At 43.7% G+C, this 15957-nt stretch overlaps 1 protein-coding gene across 3 annotated transcripts in view; it reads right to left on the bottom strand.

The window, feature by feature from the left end:
* Positions 1 to 15819, bottom strand: part of LOC111819047 (cyclin-dependent kinase 6-like) — an 87727-nt gene extending 71908 nt beyond the window's left edge. The window contains exons 1-2 of one of the 3 annotated variants that reach the window (XM_023724644.1): positions 15700 to 15819; positions 12301 to 12883 (exon numbers count right to left, since the gene is read on the bottom strand). In XM_023724644.1, the coding sequence (XP_023580412.1) occupies positions 12301 to 12533 (233 nt within the window). In that variant the 5' untranslated portion in view covers positions 12534 to 12883; positions 15700 to 15819. Of the gene's footprint in view, positions 1 to 12300; positions 13154 to 14207; positions 14487 to 15699 lie in introns of those variants that run through there. The other 2 variants (XM_023724646.1, XM_023724645.1) reach the window with 2 other exon arrangements.
* Between the last annotated feature and the right edge of the window lie 138 nt (positions 15820 to 15957).

A 15957-nucleotide genomic window follows, 5' to 3' on the forward strand; every position in this document is an offset into this window, starting at 1 on the left:
TGTCACACCAGTAAGTCTGTTTTGTTTTGTGTTTTTTTGAGTTAGAATATCGTTCTACATTTTTCTCCAGCTCTGTCCAGGACCCTCTACTGTCATGCCTGTCAAAGCAGTCAGTGGTGGTAGGCAGGCACCATCTAGTTGTGCTGGACTCAGTCTGGTGGAGACTGTGGTATTTGTGGTCCAATAGTCCTTTGGACTAATCCTTCCCTTGGGTCTTTGGTTTTCTTCATTCTCCCTTGCTCCAGATGGGGTGAGACCAGTGGAGTATCTTAGATGGCCGTTCACAAGCTTTTAAGATCCTGGATGCTACTCACTAAAGTAGGATGTAGAACACTTTCTTCATAAACTATGTCATGTCAATTGAGCTAGAAGTTCCCCAAGACCGTGGTCCCCATAGCCCTCAGCCCAGTAATTTGGTCCCTCAGGGAGTTTGGATGTGCCTATGGAGCTTCCATGACCTTGCCTTGGTGAAGCTGTGCTGGCTTCCCCAGTATTGTGTATTGTTTTATCCTTCACCAAAGTTATCACTTACCTATTGTCTATTTAGTGTTTTTCCATCCCCATTCCCCCTTCCCTCGTAACCATCAAAGATTGTTTCTTTTTGAGTGTAAATCTCTTCATGAGTTTTTATAGTAGTGGTCTCATACAATATTTGTCCTTCTGTGATTGACTTATTTCACTCAGCATAATACTCTCCAGATTCATCCACGTTGTAAGATGTTTTACAGATTCATCACTGTTCTTTATCGCTGTGTAGTATTCTGCTGTGTATAGGTACCAAAGTTTATCCAGTCATCTGTTGATGGGCACTTAGGTTGTTTCCATCTTTTTGCTGTTGTGAACAATGCTGCAATGAACATGGGTGTGCACATGTCTATTCGTGTATATGGCTTTTATTTCTCTAGGATATATTTCTAGGAGTGGGATTGCTGGATCATATGGTATTTCTATTTCTGACTTTTTAAGGAAGCATCATATTGTTTCCCAAAATGTTGTACCATTTTGCATTCCCACCAGCAGTACATAAGAGTTCCATTCTCCCAGCAGCCTCTACAGTATGTTATTTTCTGTTTTTTTGATTCGTGCCAGTAATCTTGGTGTCAGATGCTATCTCATTGTGGTTTTGATTTGTATTTCTGTAATGGCTAGTGATCTTGAGCATTTCTTTATGTCTGTTAGCCGCTAAATGTATTCTTTCGTGAAGTGTCTGTTCATATCCTTTGCCCATTTTTTTAATTGGATTGTCTTTTTGTTGTAAAGGTGTTGGATTTTCCTGTAGATTTTACAGATTAGACCTTTGTCAGATTTGTCAGAGCCAAAATTTTTTTCCCAGTCTGTAAGTTCTCTTTTTACTCTTCTGGTGGAGTCTTTTGATGAGCGTAAGTGTTTAGTTTTTAGAAGATCCCAGTTATCTAGCTTATCTTCTGATGTTTGTGTATTGTTAGTTAGGGTTTGTATCCTGTTAATGCAGTGTATTAGCGCCTCTAGCGTTGGTCCTACTTTTTCTTCTACCATCTTTACAGTTTTTGGTTTTATATTTAAGTCTTTGATCCATTTTGAATTAGTTTTTGTGTATGGTGGGAGGTATGGGTCCTGTTTCATTTTTTTGCAGATGGACATCCAGTTTTGCCAGCATCATTTGTTAAAAAGACTGTCTTTGCCCCATTTGATAGACTTTGGGCCTATGTCGAATATCAGGTGACCGAAGGTGGATGGATTTATATCTGGGTTCTCAATTCTGTTCCATTGATCAATGTGTCTGTTGTTGTACCAGTACCAGGCTGTTCTGACTACCGGAGCTGTATGGTAGTTTCTGAGATCAGCGCGATTCCTCCTACTTTATTCATCCTCAGTAGTGCTTTACTTACCCAGGGACTCTTCCTTTTCCATATAAAGTTAATGATCAGTTTTTCCCCCAAAGAATGTTGTTGGTATTTGGATCGGGATTATATTGTATTTGTAGACTGCTTTGGGTAGAACTGACATTTTCACAATGTTGAGTCTACCTATCCATAAGCATGGTATGTTTTTCCATTTATGTAAATCTCTTTTGGTTTCCTGGAGTAGTGTTTTGTAGTTTTTTTTGTATAGGTCTTTTACATCCCTGGTTAGATTTATTCCTAAATATTTTATTCTTTTAGGGGTTATTATAAATGGTATTGTTCTCCTGATCTCCTTTTCATAGTTCTTTTTATTGGTGTATAGGAATCCAACTGATTTTTGTATGTTTATTTTGTATCCTGCTAGTCTGCTGTATCTTCCTATTAGTTCTAGTAGTTTTCTCGTGGAGTTTTTAGGGTTTTCTGTGTATAGTATCATATTATCCACAAATAGGGACAGTTATACTTCTTATCAACTTGGATGCCCTTTCTTTTTCTTGCCTTATTGCTCCAACTACAACTTCCAACACAATGTTAAATAGGAGTGGTGACAAAGGACATCCTTGTCTTGTTCCTGTTCTCAGGAGGAATGTTTTCAGCCTCTCTCCATTAAGAATGATGTTGGCTGTTGGTTTTGTATAGATGCCCTTTATTATGTTCAGGAATTTCCCTTCTATACCTATATTACTGAAAGTTTTTATCAGGAACGGGTGTTGGACTCTGTTGAATGCCAAGGCTATAATCTTTACGGAAGCAGATTGCCGCATCATTCTTCCATGGAGCAGCTAGTGGGTTCCAACTGCCAATTTTCTGGTTAGCAGCTGAGTGCTTCACCACTATGCCACCAGGGCTCCCTATTTTACTATAACTACTATAAATCCAATACACATTTTTTCAGAAATACCTTGCTCCATTCATACTTTCATACTGTGGGGGGAATAAAATGAAAGTACTACCAATCAGTAATATAGGTTATCTGTGTACACGTTCTTTCCTCCACCAAATTATAAGCTATTTGAGGGCAGGAATTAGCTTTGTTAATAATAACCTCATCTCTGAATAATATCTGATCTTCATACATATACAGTCATTTGATTATAACCCTCTAAGGTTCAAAAGGTAGTAATAATTCCTATTTTAGTGTAAGGAAACTGCAGACAAGAGACATTAAAGAATTTACCCTAGGCCATTCAGCTAATAAACAGAGGAGTTAGAACAGAATCAAAGTCTTCTGATTTCGAGTCCACAACCAGGAACATTTTTAAAACTTATTGTTGAAAACTTCAAATACATATAAATTACAAGACGATGGCAAAACAGACCTCCCCCAACAATGACAATCAACTCATAGTTCAGTCTTGTTTCATCTATACACCATTCTGAAACAAATTTCATAGACATTTCAATATGTTGGTACATCTTGTGATCACTGTTTTAATCACAACATCAAACAAAATGGTGAATATAGCAGATGCTCAATAAATCCTTGCTGAAAGCTAGAGATTAATCAGAATAATCTCCGTATGAGTTCACCTCACATATGCTTTCAGGTATTATTCCCTATTTCTGACTAAAAAAATTAAATTCTTAATTTCTAAATGCCATAATCTCATTTGTTCATTCACAGATACTTATTATGGCCTATGACATACCAGGCACCATTGTAAGTGCTTGAGATACAGCAAGGAATAAGACAACACGGTCTCTTCTTTCAGGGAGCTTGCATTCTACTGTTCTGAATACAGACACACAGACACATCCCAACCATGTGTGTCCTGAGGAATTGGAATTAGTTCAGGCTGGAAGACTACTACTTCTTAACTAAACCTACCAGTTTGTCAAGGTGGAATCCAAATTCTCTGTATACTAGTTATGAGGAGGAGTAGAAGACAAAGCCTGAATGGAACTCAGAATCTTCATATCCTTTCACAAATTATTAGAAAGGTATTACCTGATTCTGTCCCTCCTAATCATTTTTTCAGGGTAGAACACCAAAGATATTAAAATTACTGGGAAAAAAAAACTCAAGCAATTGATTAAAATGTATTTTTAATACCCTACATTCTTACATTTAAAAATGTCCAAATCGTTTTCAACTTTTACTGAACATATGCACATTTCCTAACGTTAATGTCTTCTTCACAGTACATAAATTAAGTCCAAGACTGTACAGTTAACTATGGGAATTACTTATTTAAACTTTAAAACTCATTTTAATGTAAACTATACTGATGGGAGTAAAACAAAACTTTCTTTTTTCAGTATTTTTTATTATTTTCCAGGAAACCCATTAAGTAGAATCCGATATACAGATCTGCTCTCCCTCTTTATTTGACACTCCTCAGTATTAACATTCTTCTGTGTGACAGAAATAATCCATATGGTCCCCTCCTTAATACCTGGACCCATTTTTCCATTATTTCTTTCATATGTTCATTATTTTATTTCCACTGGATATAGGGTTAAATGGGAAAAATCACAAGGCACTGCTTGCCTCGAGGAGCTTACAACTCGTATATGAAGAAAGGGCAGAGGGTCAAAAGAGGGTGGTGGTGGGGGTTTAGCATTAATATAAGGGAACAAACATATGGTTTAAGTGCCAAAAAGAAGGTCCAAAGTTGTCAGGGTTCAAAGGAAGCAGAAATTTTATCCAAATGGAAGTATCAAAGTATACCACAAAAAAGGTGGCATGAGAGATTGGCCCTGAAGGATGGGTAGCATTTTAACAGGTGGAATCAGTAGTGCAGGGAAGGGCATGGAGGAAACGTCCGAGATGAGCCCAAATTAAAGGCACAGAGGCGGATGGCATGGGGTGTATTCAGGGAAAATGGAGCAGTCCATTTGCCTGTAAGATGCATGTAACAAACATAAACAAAGCGTACAAGACAATTCTATCAAAATCAAAGCTAGTATTGGAACGAAAGGAGCCCTGGTGGCACAGTGGTTACAGCACTCAGCTGCTAACTGGAAGATCAGTCGTTCGAACCCACCAGCCATTCCGCAAGAGAAAGATGTGGCAGTCCGCTTCTGTAAAGATTACAGCCTTGGAATACTACCCTGTGGGGCAGTTCTATTCTGTCCTACAGGGTTGCCACGAGTAGGAATCAACTCGATGGCAGCGGGCTAGTTGAAGACAAAAAATGGGCAGTGAAAGGAAACGTTTAAAATATCACTAAGTATGTGAAGGCTCTTACTAAGTCAACTTGGTGTTGGTGTGTGTGTGTGCGTTACAGTTAATATCCAATAATCTGCTGATGTCAACATTAGCCTGAGATACTTGATAATGCTGTGTGCAACTCTAAAAGATGGAAAGCCCTCATCTGAGGGGTTTTATAGTTGAATTTACTCTACTTCATTCACTCAGGAAACATACTGGGCAACTAACATTACGGACACCATCATTCATAAGAGACACATTCTTGTTCTCAAGTCAGCAAACATAAAATCATTAAACAGAAAATACTTTTACATCTCATGGGAGTATTTTCTGGTATGCAACGACCATCAGTCATCCTGTTCTGCTAATGCTGGATATGAACCTGTGTTTGAACCTGAGCTAGCCTCAATTTCTATCTACAATGCATATATACTGTGGAATTAAACAAAAAAAAAAATTTTTTTTTTTTTTTTGCATTCATAAAACAATTCCTACATAGACCAGGAGGGATTGGACTAGGGTAAATTTAAGACATCTTCCAATTTAAAAATTATCATACTAAGATTTTAATTTTACTAAACTGAATCCTTTAGGAAGGCTGGATAACAGGAATCAAAAAGTAAAATACTATTTAAATCACAAAGCCAGTGGTTGCCCAAATTCAGGTAAACTACTATAGGCAAGGACTCCCTGAGCAGTATGAACAGTTAATATGCTGCTAAACGAAAGGCTGGAGGTTCTAGTCCACCTATAGGTGCCTCAGAAGGAGGCCTGGAGATCTACTTCTGAAAATTAGCATTGAAAACCCTGTGGAGCACAGCTCTACTTTGACACACATGGAGTCACGAAGAGTTGGAATTGACTCGATAGCAACTGGTGTGTGTTGACTATAGGCAAGGGATGGGCTGAGAATGTTTAATAATTATCCTATCTCAAATGGACCTCCAGGCTACTGCTACTGCCACACTCACAACGGATTCCTACCACATGCCTGAAGTTGCCTTTACTACACATCTCGGCCGAGAGCAATTACCTGTGCAGGTGGTAAAAGAAGAATCAGATATGGCAGAAAACTGGTGATATTCAAAACAACTGCCCTTTTGAACACTGTATTCTCTTATCTACATGGAATCAAATTAATAACAGCAACTTGAAAGGTTAGACAGGAAGCCAGGGGGGCAGTGAGTTTATGTCTATGGAGGAGGAACAATTCGGAAAAGGAGGCTGAGAATGACTGCACAACCTAAAGAATGCTATCAGTGTCAATGAACCGTACATCTAGACATTGTTGGATCGGTGTATGTTTGGCTATGTATATTTTCAACAACAAAATAAATTATTAAAAAAAAACTGCCCAGTAGCTCTTAAAAACTCTTACCACTGATTGCCGACCTGCCTGTCTCATCAGACTTACCACCTATGAATCATCACTCAAATGATGACCTTTATGTAGGAATGCTTGTTACCAACTACCAGTGCCCACTTGCAGTGCTGCTTCCTGGACCCTGGACAGAGCCCAACATCATACACAGTACCTCCTCCTCCTACCAATTCACCTGCACCCAGATTTCATCTCTGCCATGTCCTACTACATGAGGAAGCTCACAATCAATTTACTCCCTATGGACACAGAAAAGCTAGCCTGAACTTCAGGAGAAACAGCAAGAGTGTGATTAGTTCTTCAAAAAGCATGGGTAACACATACTTACCTACATGTCTGGATATTGTTATGCCGCCTAATTTTCAAGTATTATGGTGCTTAGTTAATAGTCATAATACTTTCTCACAGATATGCTTCAGTAGGATATACTGCAGAATTCAGGAATTTCCCGAACTGATATGTCATTTATTCATGGCAAACCATCACCTTTGTCTAAATACAGTTCATTTTTTTCCAAACTAGAATTGTACTCCCTTTGTTTAATTTCTTCAATCAAACAAACAAAAAGTGTCTCTCTCATTTTTTCTTGCTCCTGAGATTTAAGAACAAGTCAACAACTTTAATAATGTCATGATGGAGAAGATGGCTTGACCTCTCTGGGCTTAGTTTCTTTATTTATAACATAAAAGGGCTGAAAGATTTCCTAAGTGTCTTCCAACTCTACTAGCTCATGATTTTACAATGATACAGTATAAATATCAAGTGTTTCATTCCTGAAAAACATTCCTAAGGAATCATTAATAGTGAGGCATATTTTTTTAAAAAAGATAATTTACTTTTAACAAGGAGACTGTTTTCATTGATATTCATTTACTCATGTCTTAAACATATAAAAATATCACAAAGGATACTCAAGTTTATATAAGCTTTCCTCTTACTGACCATTTTATCCTTGTTTCCTTAGAGAAATTCTAATAATCCCATATTTATAATAGTTGTATAAAAGGATGCAACTGTGATACCAAAAATTCAGCATTATCAAATTCTTCTGCAGGAACAAGGAATGGGCAGAATACCATTGTGAAAATGTTTACTAAACAATCTTTACAAATTGGAAACTTTTCAAGGAGTCTTAAAGAATGAAAGAACAAACATACTTTCAACATACTGAAACTTAAAAGGAAAATTAAACTCCTGCTTTTCCTGCTTTCATTGAAACAAGCCCTTAAAATAAATGTATTATTCACCCACAAAATAACACCATTATTCTGAAGGATTTCCATGAATTAACACCACCTGAGGACTTGGCACTATGCTGCATCAAATAACATGTCATGTTTCTTCTACTCTATTAATGACCAGATTTTCCTAGACAAAATAGTATTTTCACTCCCCTTTTATACTATATATTACTGAGATCTTTAAAGAAGAGAAAATTGGTAAGCTCTCCTTAAATAATAATCACTGACCTGCATGGCTTTTTCCGTTTGTTTTTTTAGTAGTGAATAAATATCTTAATAATAAAAATTGAACGTATCTAGACATTTAAGCTTTATTCAGTGAAATGCAATGAGTTCTAGTTTCTAGAACAGTATGTGAATTTGAATTAGTTTTACTGTTACACTAATAAATTTAATCCCTGGGTACAATACAGGTAGCACTTATCTGTCTCTCTTATGATACATGATACTTCCTATCATCTATCATCTTATTCCTTCAAACACAGGAGGAACTACTTTAGGGGAGGAGCTAGGTTTGATTTATCTAGGTATCTTTCCCAGCACCTAGCCCTGCTGTTTTTAAAGAGTTGTTGTTGTGAGATGCCATGGAGTTGATTTTGACTCATAGTGACCCTATATATGACAGAGAAGAACTGCCCCATAGGGTTTTCTAGGCTATAATTTTTATGGCAGCAGACTGCCAGGTCTTTCTCCCTCACAGCCACTGGGTAAGAACTGCCAACCTTTCTGTTCACAGCCGAGCGCTTAACTGTTGTGCCACCAGGGCTCCCTTTTTAAAGAATAGATCCTTCCTAAATATTTGTTGAATAAATGGAGCTTAAATGTTCAGATATATTAGTTACATGTCAGTGCCTTCTTGTATAGATCTATTGTATGTTCCTAACGACAGCAACTAACAAATAAGATAAAATTTAATCTCCAAAAAGCATTTGAATCTGATTAATGTTTTGGTTACCTTGCCTACTAAATCAGCAAATTCCTGGCAACCAAATTATCATAAACACTAGTTGTTCTAAAAAACTGGTTAGTTTTTATAGCATAAAAATACAGCAAAAACAAACAAACAAAAAAGCCAATCAAATTAAAGAGAAATAAATATTTAAAGAGGAAAAAAAACCCAACTGCTCATCCTATCACAAGGTGAGTCCCATCCACAAAGGTAAGAGAGTTTTTCTAATTTGTTCACTGCTGAACCTCCTGCTTTTAGCAGTATCTGGCACATAGTAGGCCTGCAATAAATACTTGTTTAATAAACAGACTGCTGATAAAACATGTTATTTTATCTATATTTTTTCTTTAGTTCAGGATGTAAATAAAACAGGATTCATTTGTGAAGTGAAGAACCTCCCATATAGGTTCATACTGAAGTGCGATTCTGGCAAAGGCTCCAGGCTTTGGGATTACCAACTGTAAAATATGAGTGAATTTACATCCCAGATACTGACTGGCTGATCAAGCCCAGGCCTGGGATACATCAGGCGCAGGTAAGCAAGAATTTCAAGCCATCATCCCTGTGCATGTAGGCAATGCCAGTGACAGCAATAACAAGTAAGCTTTTCTGGCAAACCTATCAAAATTAAATCTTAAACTTTTGAAAAAAACTAGTATGTTTGTCGTGCTCCCTTCATAGTTAGAGGCTTAACTATCTGTGAGAAGAGCCTATAATTATGGATCAATTACTTATAACTTAAAGGCATTTATAAAGGCATCTGCCCTTTTAAGAATCCTTTTAAAGATTCAGGCATAGGACTGTAAAACTGATCCTGTGGGGCAACGATAAATCACAGGTTTGGGGGCCCAATTTTGACAACTCTCTCTTGGAAGAAAAAGAATTGTCACCTGTCCTAATTTCCTGACCCTGCTAGGACAAATATCAGCAACCTCTAAAACGCAGAATTCCTAGTCTGGCCAAGCAAGTCAGGGGGCCAATGGCTGCTCCAAGGCAGAGGTGAAAGAGAACAGGAAAGAAACAAAAAGGGAATGGACATCTGTAAGCTCATGAGGGTGTCATCACCACTGATAACATCCTCAAGTGTCACTGAACTTCATGACGTATAACTAATAGTTTTCCCTAACTAACTAAAGCTAATTATACTCACCGAGTGTCTTGGTTCTGGAAGTGTCAATGTATGGGTTTGTCTATGATTTGTTCTGTGAAAAAGTCAGGTGAACTGAAACCTTACTTGACACTTGCTCCAGGGCAAGGGTACCACTAATCTGCCTAAATACAAATAATACTTAGACGTTTGAAGAAAGGCAGTCCCTAGGTTACGGGTTACTTCAAATTTACCCAACTCATGGACAGCGGACAGCTCGTACTTGCTTTTTGACGTAAATGTGTTCTCACTTTGAAACGACTGAACCAACCCCTACTTGTAACAAATTCTTCATTACATTCACCTTCACTTGCTGCACGTGCAGCTTTTAAATCATTGAAAAGGTTTCCAGCCTTTTCTTGCACTAAAGGGACTGCTTGTACTTTTAATTTACAAAGTGCTTTCATATACACTATCTCACTTTATCCTCATGACAACTCTGAGGTAAGTGTCATCAATACCATGGTAACATACAAAAATAACTCTAGAAAATGATGCTTTTGTCTTCAATTCACAAGCATATCTTCCTGAAATTTCACAGTACCGAATCTAAGTCATGAGTCAACTAGATCTCTCTAGAGGACAAATCTCAAAAACACACCAATCTCAAGAGGATAAATCAAGAGAATGAACAGGACAGATCATCCAAAATCTACCAGCACAATGGCAAAAACAACTCACCCTTCTTCTGTTACAAAAACAGTTGTGCTTTGTAAACTATAGTGTCACGTCACTGTTTATTGAATACTCCATAGATAACAGACAAAATCAGACCCTTTTTCTTAAAATTCTTGTGGTGGAATTCATCCACTGGGAAGGGCTTAGGTGATTTCTTTGGAAGATAACTAAGTTGGGGGGGGGGCTAATGTACCCTTCCCTTTTCTCTCCAATCTCACAAAGACCCCCAAGTAGGGTTTTTGTTGTTTTTCAGCAAAGAAAACACATCCCCCCAAAAGTAATCTACTGGTTTACATATAATCCCATCTTCCTAAAATACTCATTCTCCCAATCTTATTATCTCTTGTTCCTCCTTCCTTCACTAGCTAAACTGGAAGTACACTGGTATATATCTTTATAACCATATACTACCTTATTTATGTATTTATGATCCTTTGCTGCCTTCTAGGCTGTGTCTAACTGTCTTGGGAACAAAACATCACACAAATCACCCAGCTTGGATAAGAGAAGACAAGTTAAAACCTCCCAGAAGACTCTGTAGACACTTGGGCTTCCTGAGTCTGTAGAGGGCTTGGTATTTCAAAGGTCAGTCTTCAGTCTCTCCACTTTGATGACTAATGTTAAATTGTTTGACTTTTTATAAAAATATTTGGCTATGCTTATTTACATAATTTCATCCACAGTGCACACAGCAGGCACTTATCTGTTGAAGAGAATCCCCAGATGGATGAGAAAACAGGGAGAAGAACCCCCCCACAGAAGACCACCTTTTTCCAGCATAGTAGCTTAACAGTTTAGAAAGGTAAAATTATGACCCAAATTGTAAAAGTTTCTGTGTATTCCTTTGCTACACAAAACTATGCGTCTTTGTAGTTAAAAAAAAAAAAGATGACACACAACACAATGTCAACCACACAATGGGGAAATTCCACTATCACTAAAAAAACACCATTATCCTAAATCACACACTTTCCTTTAATATCGGTTACCACAGAGAAGAGGCTTTAACAGACTGCTTTCTCCCACCCAATCGCACAACCAGTCCAGAAAAAGCAAGTGGAGAAGGCAAAACCTAATGATACCACATCTTGAACTCACGTATAACCCTTTGGAGAAGTACAAGGATTATGCCAGCCCAAAGATATAAAGCAATAATGACAAGAAGGTAACACTTTTCGGAAGAAAATTTTAAAGGACACTGTTTGAAACTGGGCATTAGCACCCAAGCTCCTTGGACTATCAGGAATCATTCTTACCGTTACGCATCTTCTAATGAAGAAAAAGTACAACGTACTGGGTACCAGGAGTCAAAATCAACTCCGCGGCAACTAGTTTGGTTTGACTTTGCGGTGTAATTAGCAAAAATATTCTTGAAAATTTCTGCGTCTTTTAGACCTTATTTAGACTAGTGAAGCTATCTTGCCACTAACTATCACACCGCACACTGCTACCTCTCAGTCTCTCAAAAATTCCCCAATGATGGGGGGGGGGCAACAATGCGGGGGCGGGAGGGTGAGGGTGTGTGTGTGTGTGTGTTTCAAGTTGGTTTGTTTTGGCCCTAAGGGCCACTCAATCTCCCCGTACTCCCCGCTTCAGGGCAGGCAGGGAGAAAACAAATAACTTGCACACTAGCAGGGAAGCCTGCGCAGGTCACGTTTTCTGACTGCTGTTTCTGCTCGCTGTCTGGCAAGGTCACCGACGCTGGCTCACGGCTCTGAAGACAAAACTTACTCGCACTCTGTAAGATCCACTGGTCGCGCCGGGCCTCCCTAGCGACTGCCCCCGCCCCTCACCCTCTGGACCAGAGGACCCCCGACCCTCCCCGGGCGCGCGGCCCCGACAGCGCGGGCACCGCTCCCTCGCTCACCTGACCACGTTGGGGTGCTCGAAGGTCTCCAGGTGCCTCAGCACCGCCACCTCGCGGATGGTGGAGAGTGGCATGCCCTCTTCGCCCGTCTGCACCCGCACGCGCTTCAGCGCCACGAAACGGCCTCCGTTCTTCAAGTCCCGGGCCTTGAACACCTTCCCATAGGCGCCCTCCCCGATCTCCGCCACGCACTCGTACTGCTGGTCCGCACGACTCAGGCCGTCCTTCTCCATGCCGTCCTAACGCCACCCGGCCTGGCGCTGCTGGGGCGGGCGGAGAGCGCGCTCAGCTCGCTTGCGGCCGCCGCTCTCCTCCTCCCGAGCTCCGGCGCTTGATCTCGCTCTCCCCCGCCCCCGCCGGCTCCGGGGCTCTGGCTCTCGCGGCCGCCGGGGCTGGATGGAGCGACCTCCCCTCGGGCGGGTGCAGCCCTGGTACCGCCGCTGCGAAACTCCGCCTGCCGAGTCGCCGCCGGAGGAGCGAGCCGATCCCTCCTCTTTCCTCCCCGAAGCGGAGTCCTCTGCTTAGACACAGAGGCGATTACATAGTCTCTGCCTGAGGGCTTTACTGTCCCAAAACGCTTCACCTAAAAGAGGAGACGGTAGGACAAGAAGAAAGTGCAATCAGCCATCCCAGTCGTCTTCCTTGGGGTTCCAGCAGTCTCCCCTCCTTCTTCAAGAAGCCCCCATCGCTACCCGCCGCGCTCTCCTGCCCTCTCCCGGCCCGCTTAATCCTTCCTGGTTCCTCCGAAAAAAGCGAAGTTACTTTTCTTTCCCTGCAGCGCTGGAGCGGTCTTCGCGCAGAGAGAGGCTGCAGGGGCCCCTCGGGGATGAGCGCGCCGCGCGGGGCACAGTGGAACGGGAGGGGGCGTGCCGAGCAGCCCAGAGTGTGCTGGGAGCGCGCGGGAGGGGAGGTGCCGGGCACGCCAATGTCACGGCTTAATATTTACCCCTATATCATTGTGTCGCACTGCTACCATCCCCACTCCCGGGACCTGGACGTGCAGGGAGAGGGGGGTATGAGGATGAGGGGACGCCGGGGGGCGTTCAGGGGTCGTGCACAAGCCGGTGTGGCGAGACTGGGGGGGTCCACGGGTGTGGGGCCGCAGAATGTGGGTAGGGGCTCATAGGACCCTGTAACCCGATGCTGGGAGTGTGCGAGAAGGGGTGGTCAGACATCTGCTCGGAAATTGCTTCCTTTCTTTCTACTTTCAGTTTTTCTACGAGGAGACATTTAAAAACGACTCGCAAACACAAATGGTCTTTTGGGGTAAAGGAGTCTCGGTTGTAAATCGAAATTCTTCCTTCGCCTCAGAGGACCTCCCTGGTGGAGACCCAGGGAGGACAATCCATCAGGTCCGGGAGGATTTGGGCTTTAGCTACTCGGGGTTGCGGCAACGAGAGGCCCTGGAAAAGGCAGTCACCCACGGGACCCCAAGAGTGGGAGACACTTTCGCCTCCTTAAAAAATAACTTAAAGGAAAAGATAGCATAACTGACTCGCCCTTAAATTTTCATCTGATTTCAACCTGAGCAAAACTCAACCTCCCCCCAAAAAGAAAGAAGAGTATACATATGTTGCGCCTCCGAGGGTGAGAGGGAAAGGGATGCACCCCAGGGATCCAGACACGCGGACTTTTTCCCATCCCAAGGACTGTCCCCGATGTAGACAGGCAGTAGAGGCGGTTGCACCAGTCTCATTTCGGTTTGAGGCCAGATCCCGTCTGCGGCCAGACATCTCCCGGAGCCCTCCGCACAACAAAGCGCGGGGCAGGGGGGAACCCCCAATTTCCCTCCCCATTCAGCTGCGTTCCACCGCCGCGGGGACCTCCCGCCCCACCGCCGCCTCAGCCTCAGAGACGTTCGCCACGCTAGCCGCGTGTCTGGAATTCCCAGGACACCTCGGAATTACCTTCCTGCAACCGCTGGCCCGCTCGCCTTCGGCCAGGAACTGAAGAAACAACAAACGGCGCGACCGCACGATGTGCGGGCGATACGACTGCGACGAGGACAGAGTCCCTCACGCTGCAGCCATCCAGAGCTTTTCTTAAAAGGTGAAGGCGAATCCTGGGGAGCCGAGGAACAAGCCCCTAAAGCCTAGCTGGGGGTCTGCGCGAGGGCGAGGGCCACACAGGTAGCGGGCGAGCCGCCGCCGGCCGCGCAGTCCGCCCTCCCGCGTCCCTCCTCCCCCGAGTCCAGCCTGGGGCTCAGCGGCGAAGGAAGCGTCGAGAGACGTCCCACCCCCGCAGGGAACTGCGCCCGCCGCCCCCGCCTGGCCCCGCACCGCCCGCAGCCCTCGCCTTGGCTCTCCCCCCTCGCTCCCCGGACGGTAGGCTCCGGCGAAGAGAAACGGGAGCAGCAGTGCCTTCCCCCAACCCTCCACTTTTTTTTTTTTTTTTTTTTTTGCTGTTGTTGCTTTCCCACGCTGGCTGAATGTGACTTGACCCCATTTCAAAAAAGTTTGACATAGTGCTTCAACATTTCCGCATTCCTCCGCGACTACAAAGGCTGCAGCCGCCTCCTTCTGCTTTCTGTCTCTGCTCTCTGTCTTCACACTCAATGAAATCCTTCATGTGCCTCTCCTGAAGCCTGCCAAACACTGCAAGGGTCGCCACCAGCGCAGCGACAAGAGGCCGCACCAGGGACCGCGAATGCGGCGTGTGCGCACACGCAGATGCGCCCACGTGCACACAGACGGGCGCGCTGCGGGACCCAGGAGCTGCTAACTGCGGGGCGTGCATTTTAACTGAGATTTTTTCAATGATAAAAGTAAACTTGGACACTAAGCAAACGTGTGACCTCGCAAGGGCTCCAAGCCTGGGCAGTGGCCGACTGCATGCATTCGTCTAAGTCTGCATAACACGTCCGCAGGAGTTGTCAGCAGGAAGCCTGCGTTAACATAGATCTCGTGGTAGGGAAGGTGGAGCCCACACCCACACCTCAGCAAGTTGGAAGCGCTTTCGCGGGGGAAATAAAATGGGGCAGGGAAACACATTCTCCAGCATGGAGTCCCCAGAGGCTGTGCATTTTAAACACTAAATATGGATTACGTGAGTGTCCAAATGCAGTTCCGTTTAGAGAAGCTGGATAAGGAGTGTGTGTATATGTGGGTGTTTGTGCAGACGGATAAGTGGAGACGGGATCTCGGTGTCGGGGGGGCTGTCCCTAGGGTGGGATGTCCCCGTCACGCTAGATTGGGAGGGGCTCCTATAGCTGCCCAAAACTGGCCCGCGTAACCTACCCCGCCTTGGTTTGGAAGGAGTTAACCAAAGCCAAGTCGGCGGACACACAGCCCCCCCACTCTTACCCCCACCCCCACCCCGCCTTCGACCCTAGACAAGCCTCCAAATCTTCTTCGGACTCCCCACCACGCAGCCCACCCACCCGAGCGTACAGCTCCTCACCTGAGGGACCCAGCCGCGTCCGGCCACCCGAAGGGGCTTCGTGTGCCTGTCAGACCGCTGCACTTACCCACGGGCGCGCGGAGCAGGTAACGCGGCTAAGAGGAAGGAGTTACCAGCACTTTCTCCGGTTAGGGGGTGGGCACAGCGGCGGAGGGCGGAGGGCGGAGGGACGGCGGAGAGCGCCGCCTGCTCCGCTTGCCGGGGGTGGACGGGGGCCTAGGGGCTCCGGCCGCGGATCGCTGCCCGAACCCAGGAGGC

Source organism: Trichechus manatus, unplaced genomic scaffold (assembly GCF_000243295.1).
Source record: "Trichechus manatus latirostris isolate Lorelei unplaced genomic scaffold, TriManLat1.0 scaffold00253, whole genome shotgun sequence".
NCBI classification, from domain to species: Eukaryota; Metazoa; Chordata; class Mammalia; order Sirenia; family Trichechidae; genus Trichechus; species Trichechus manatus.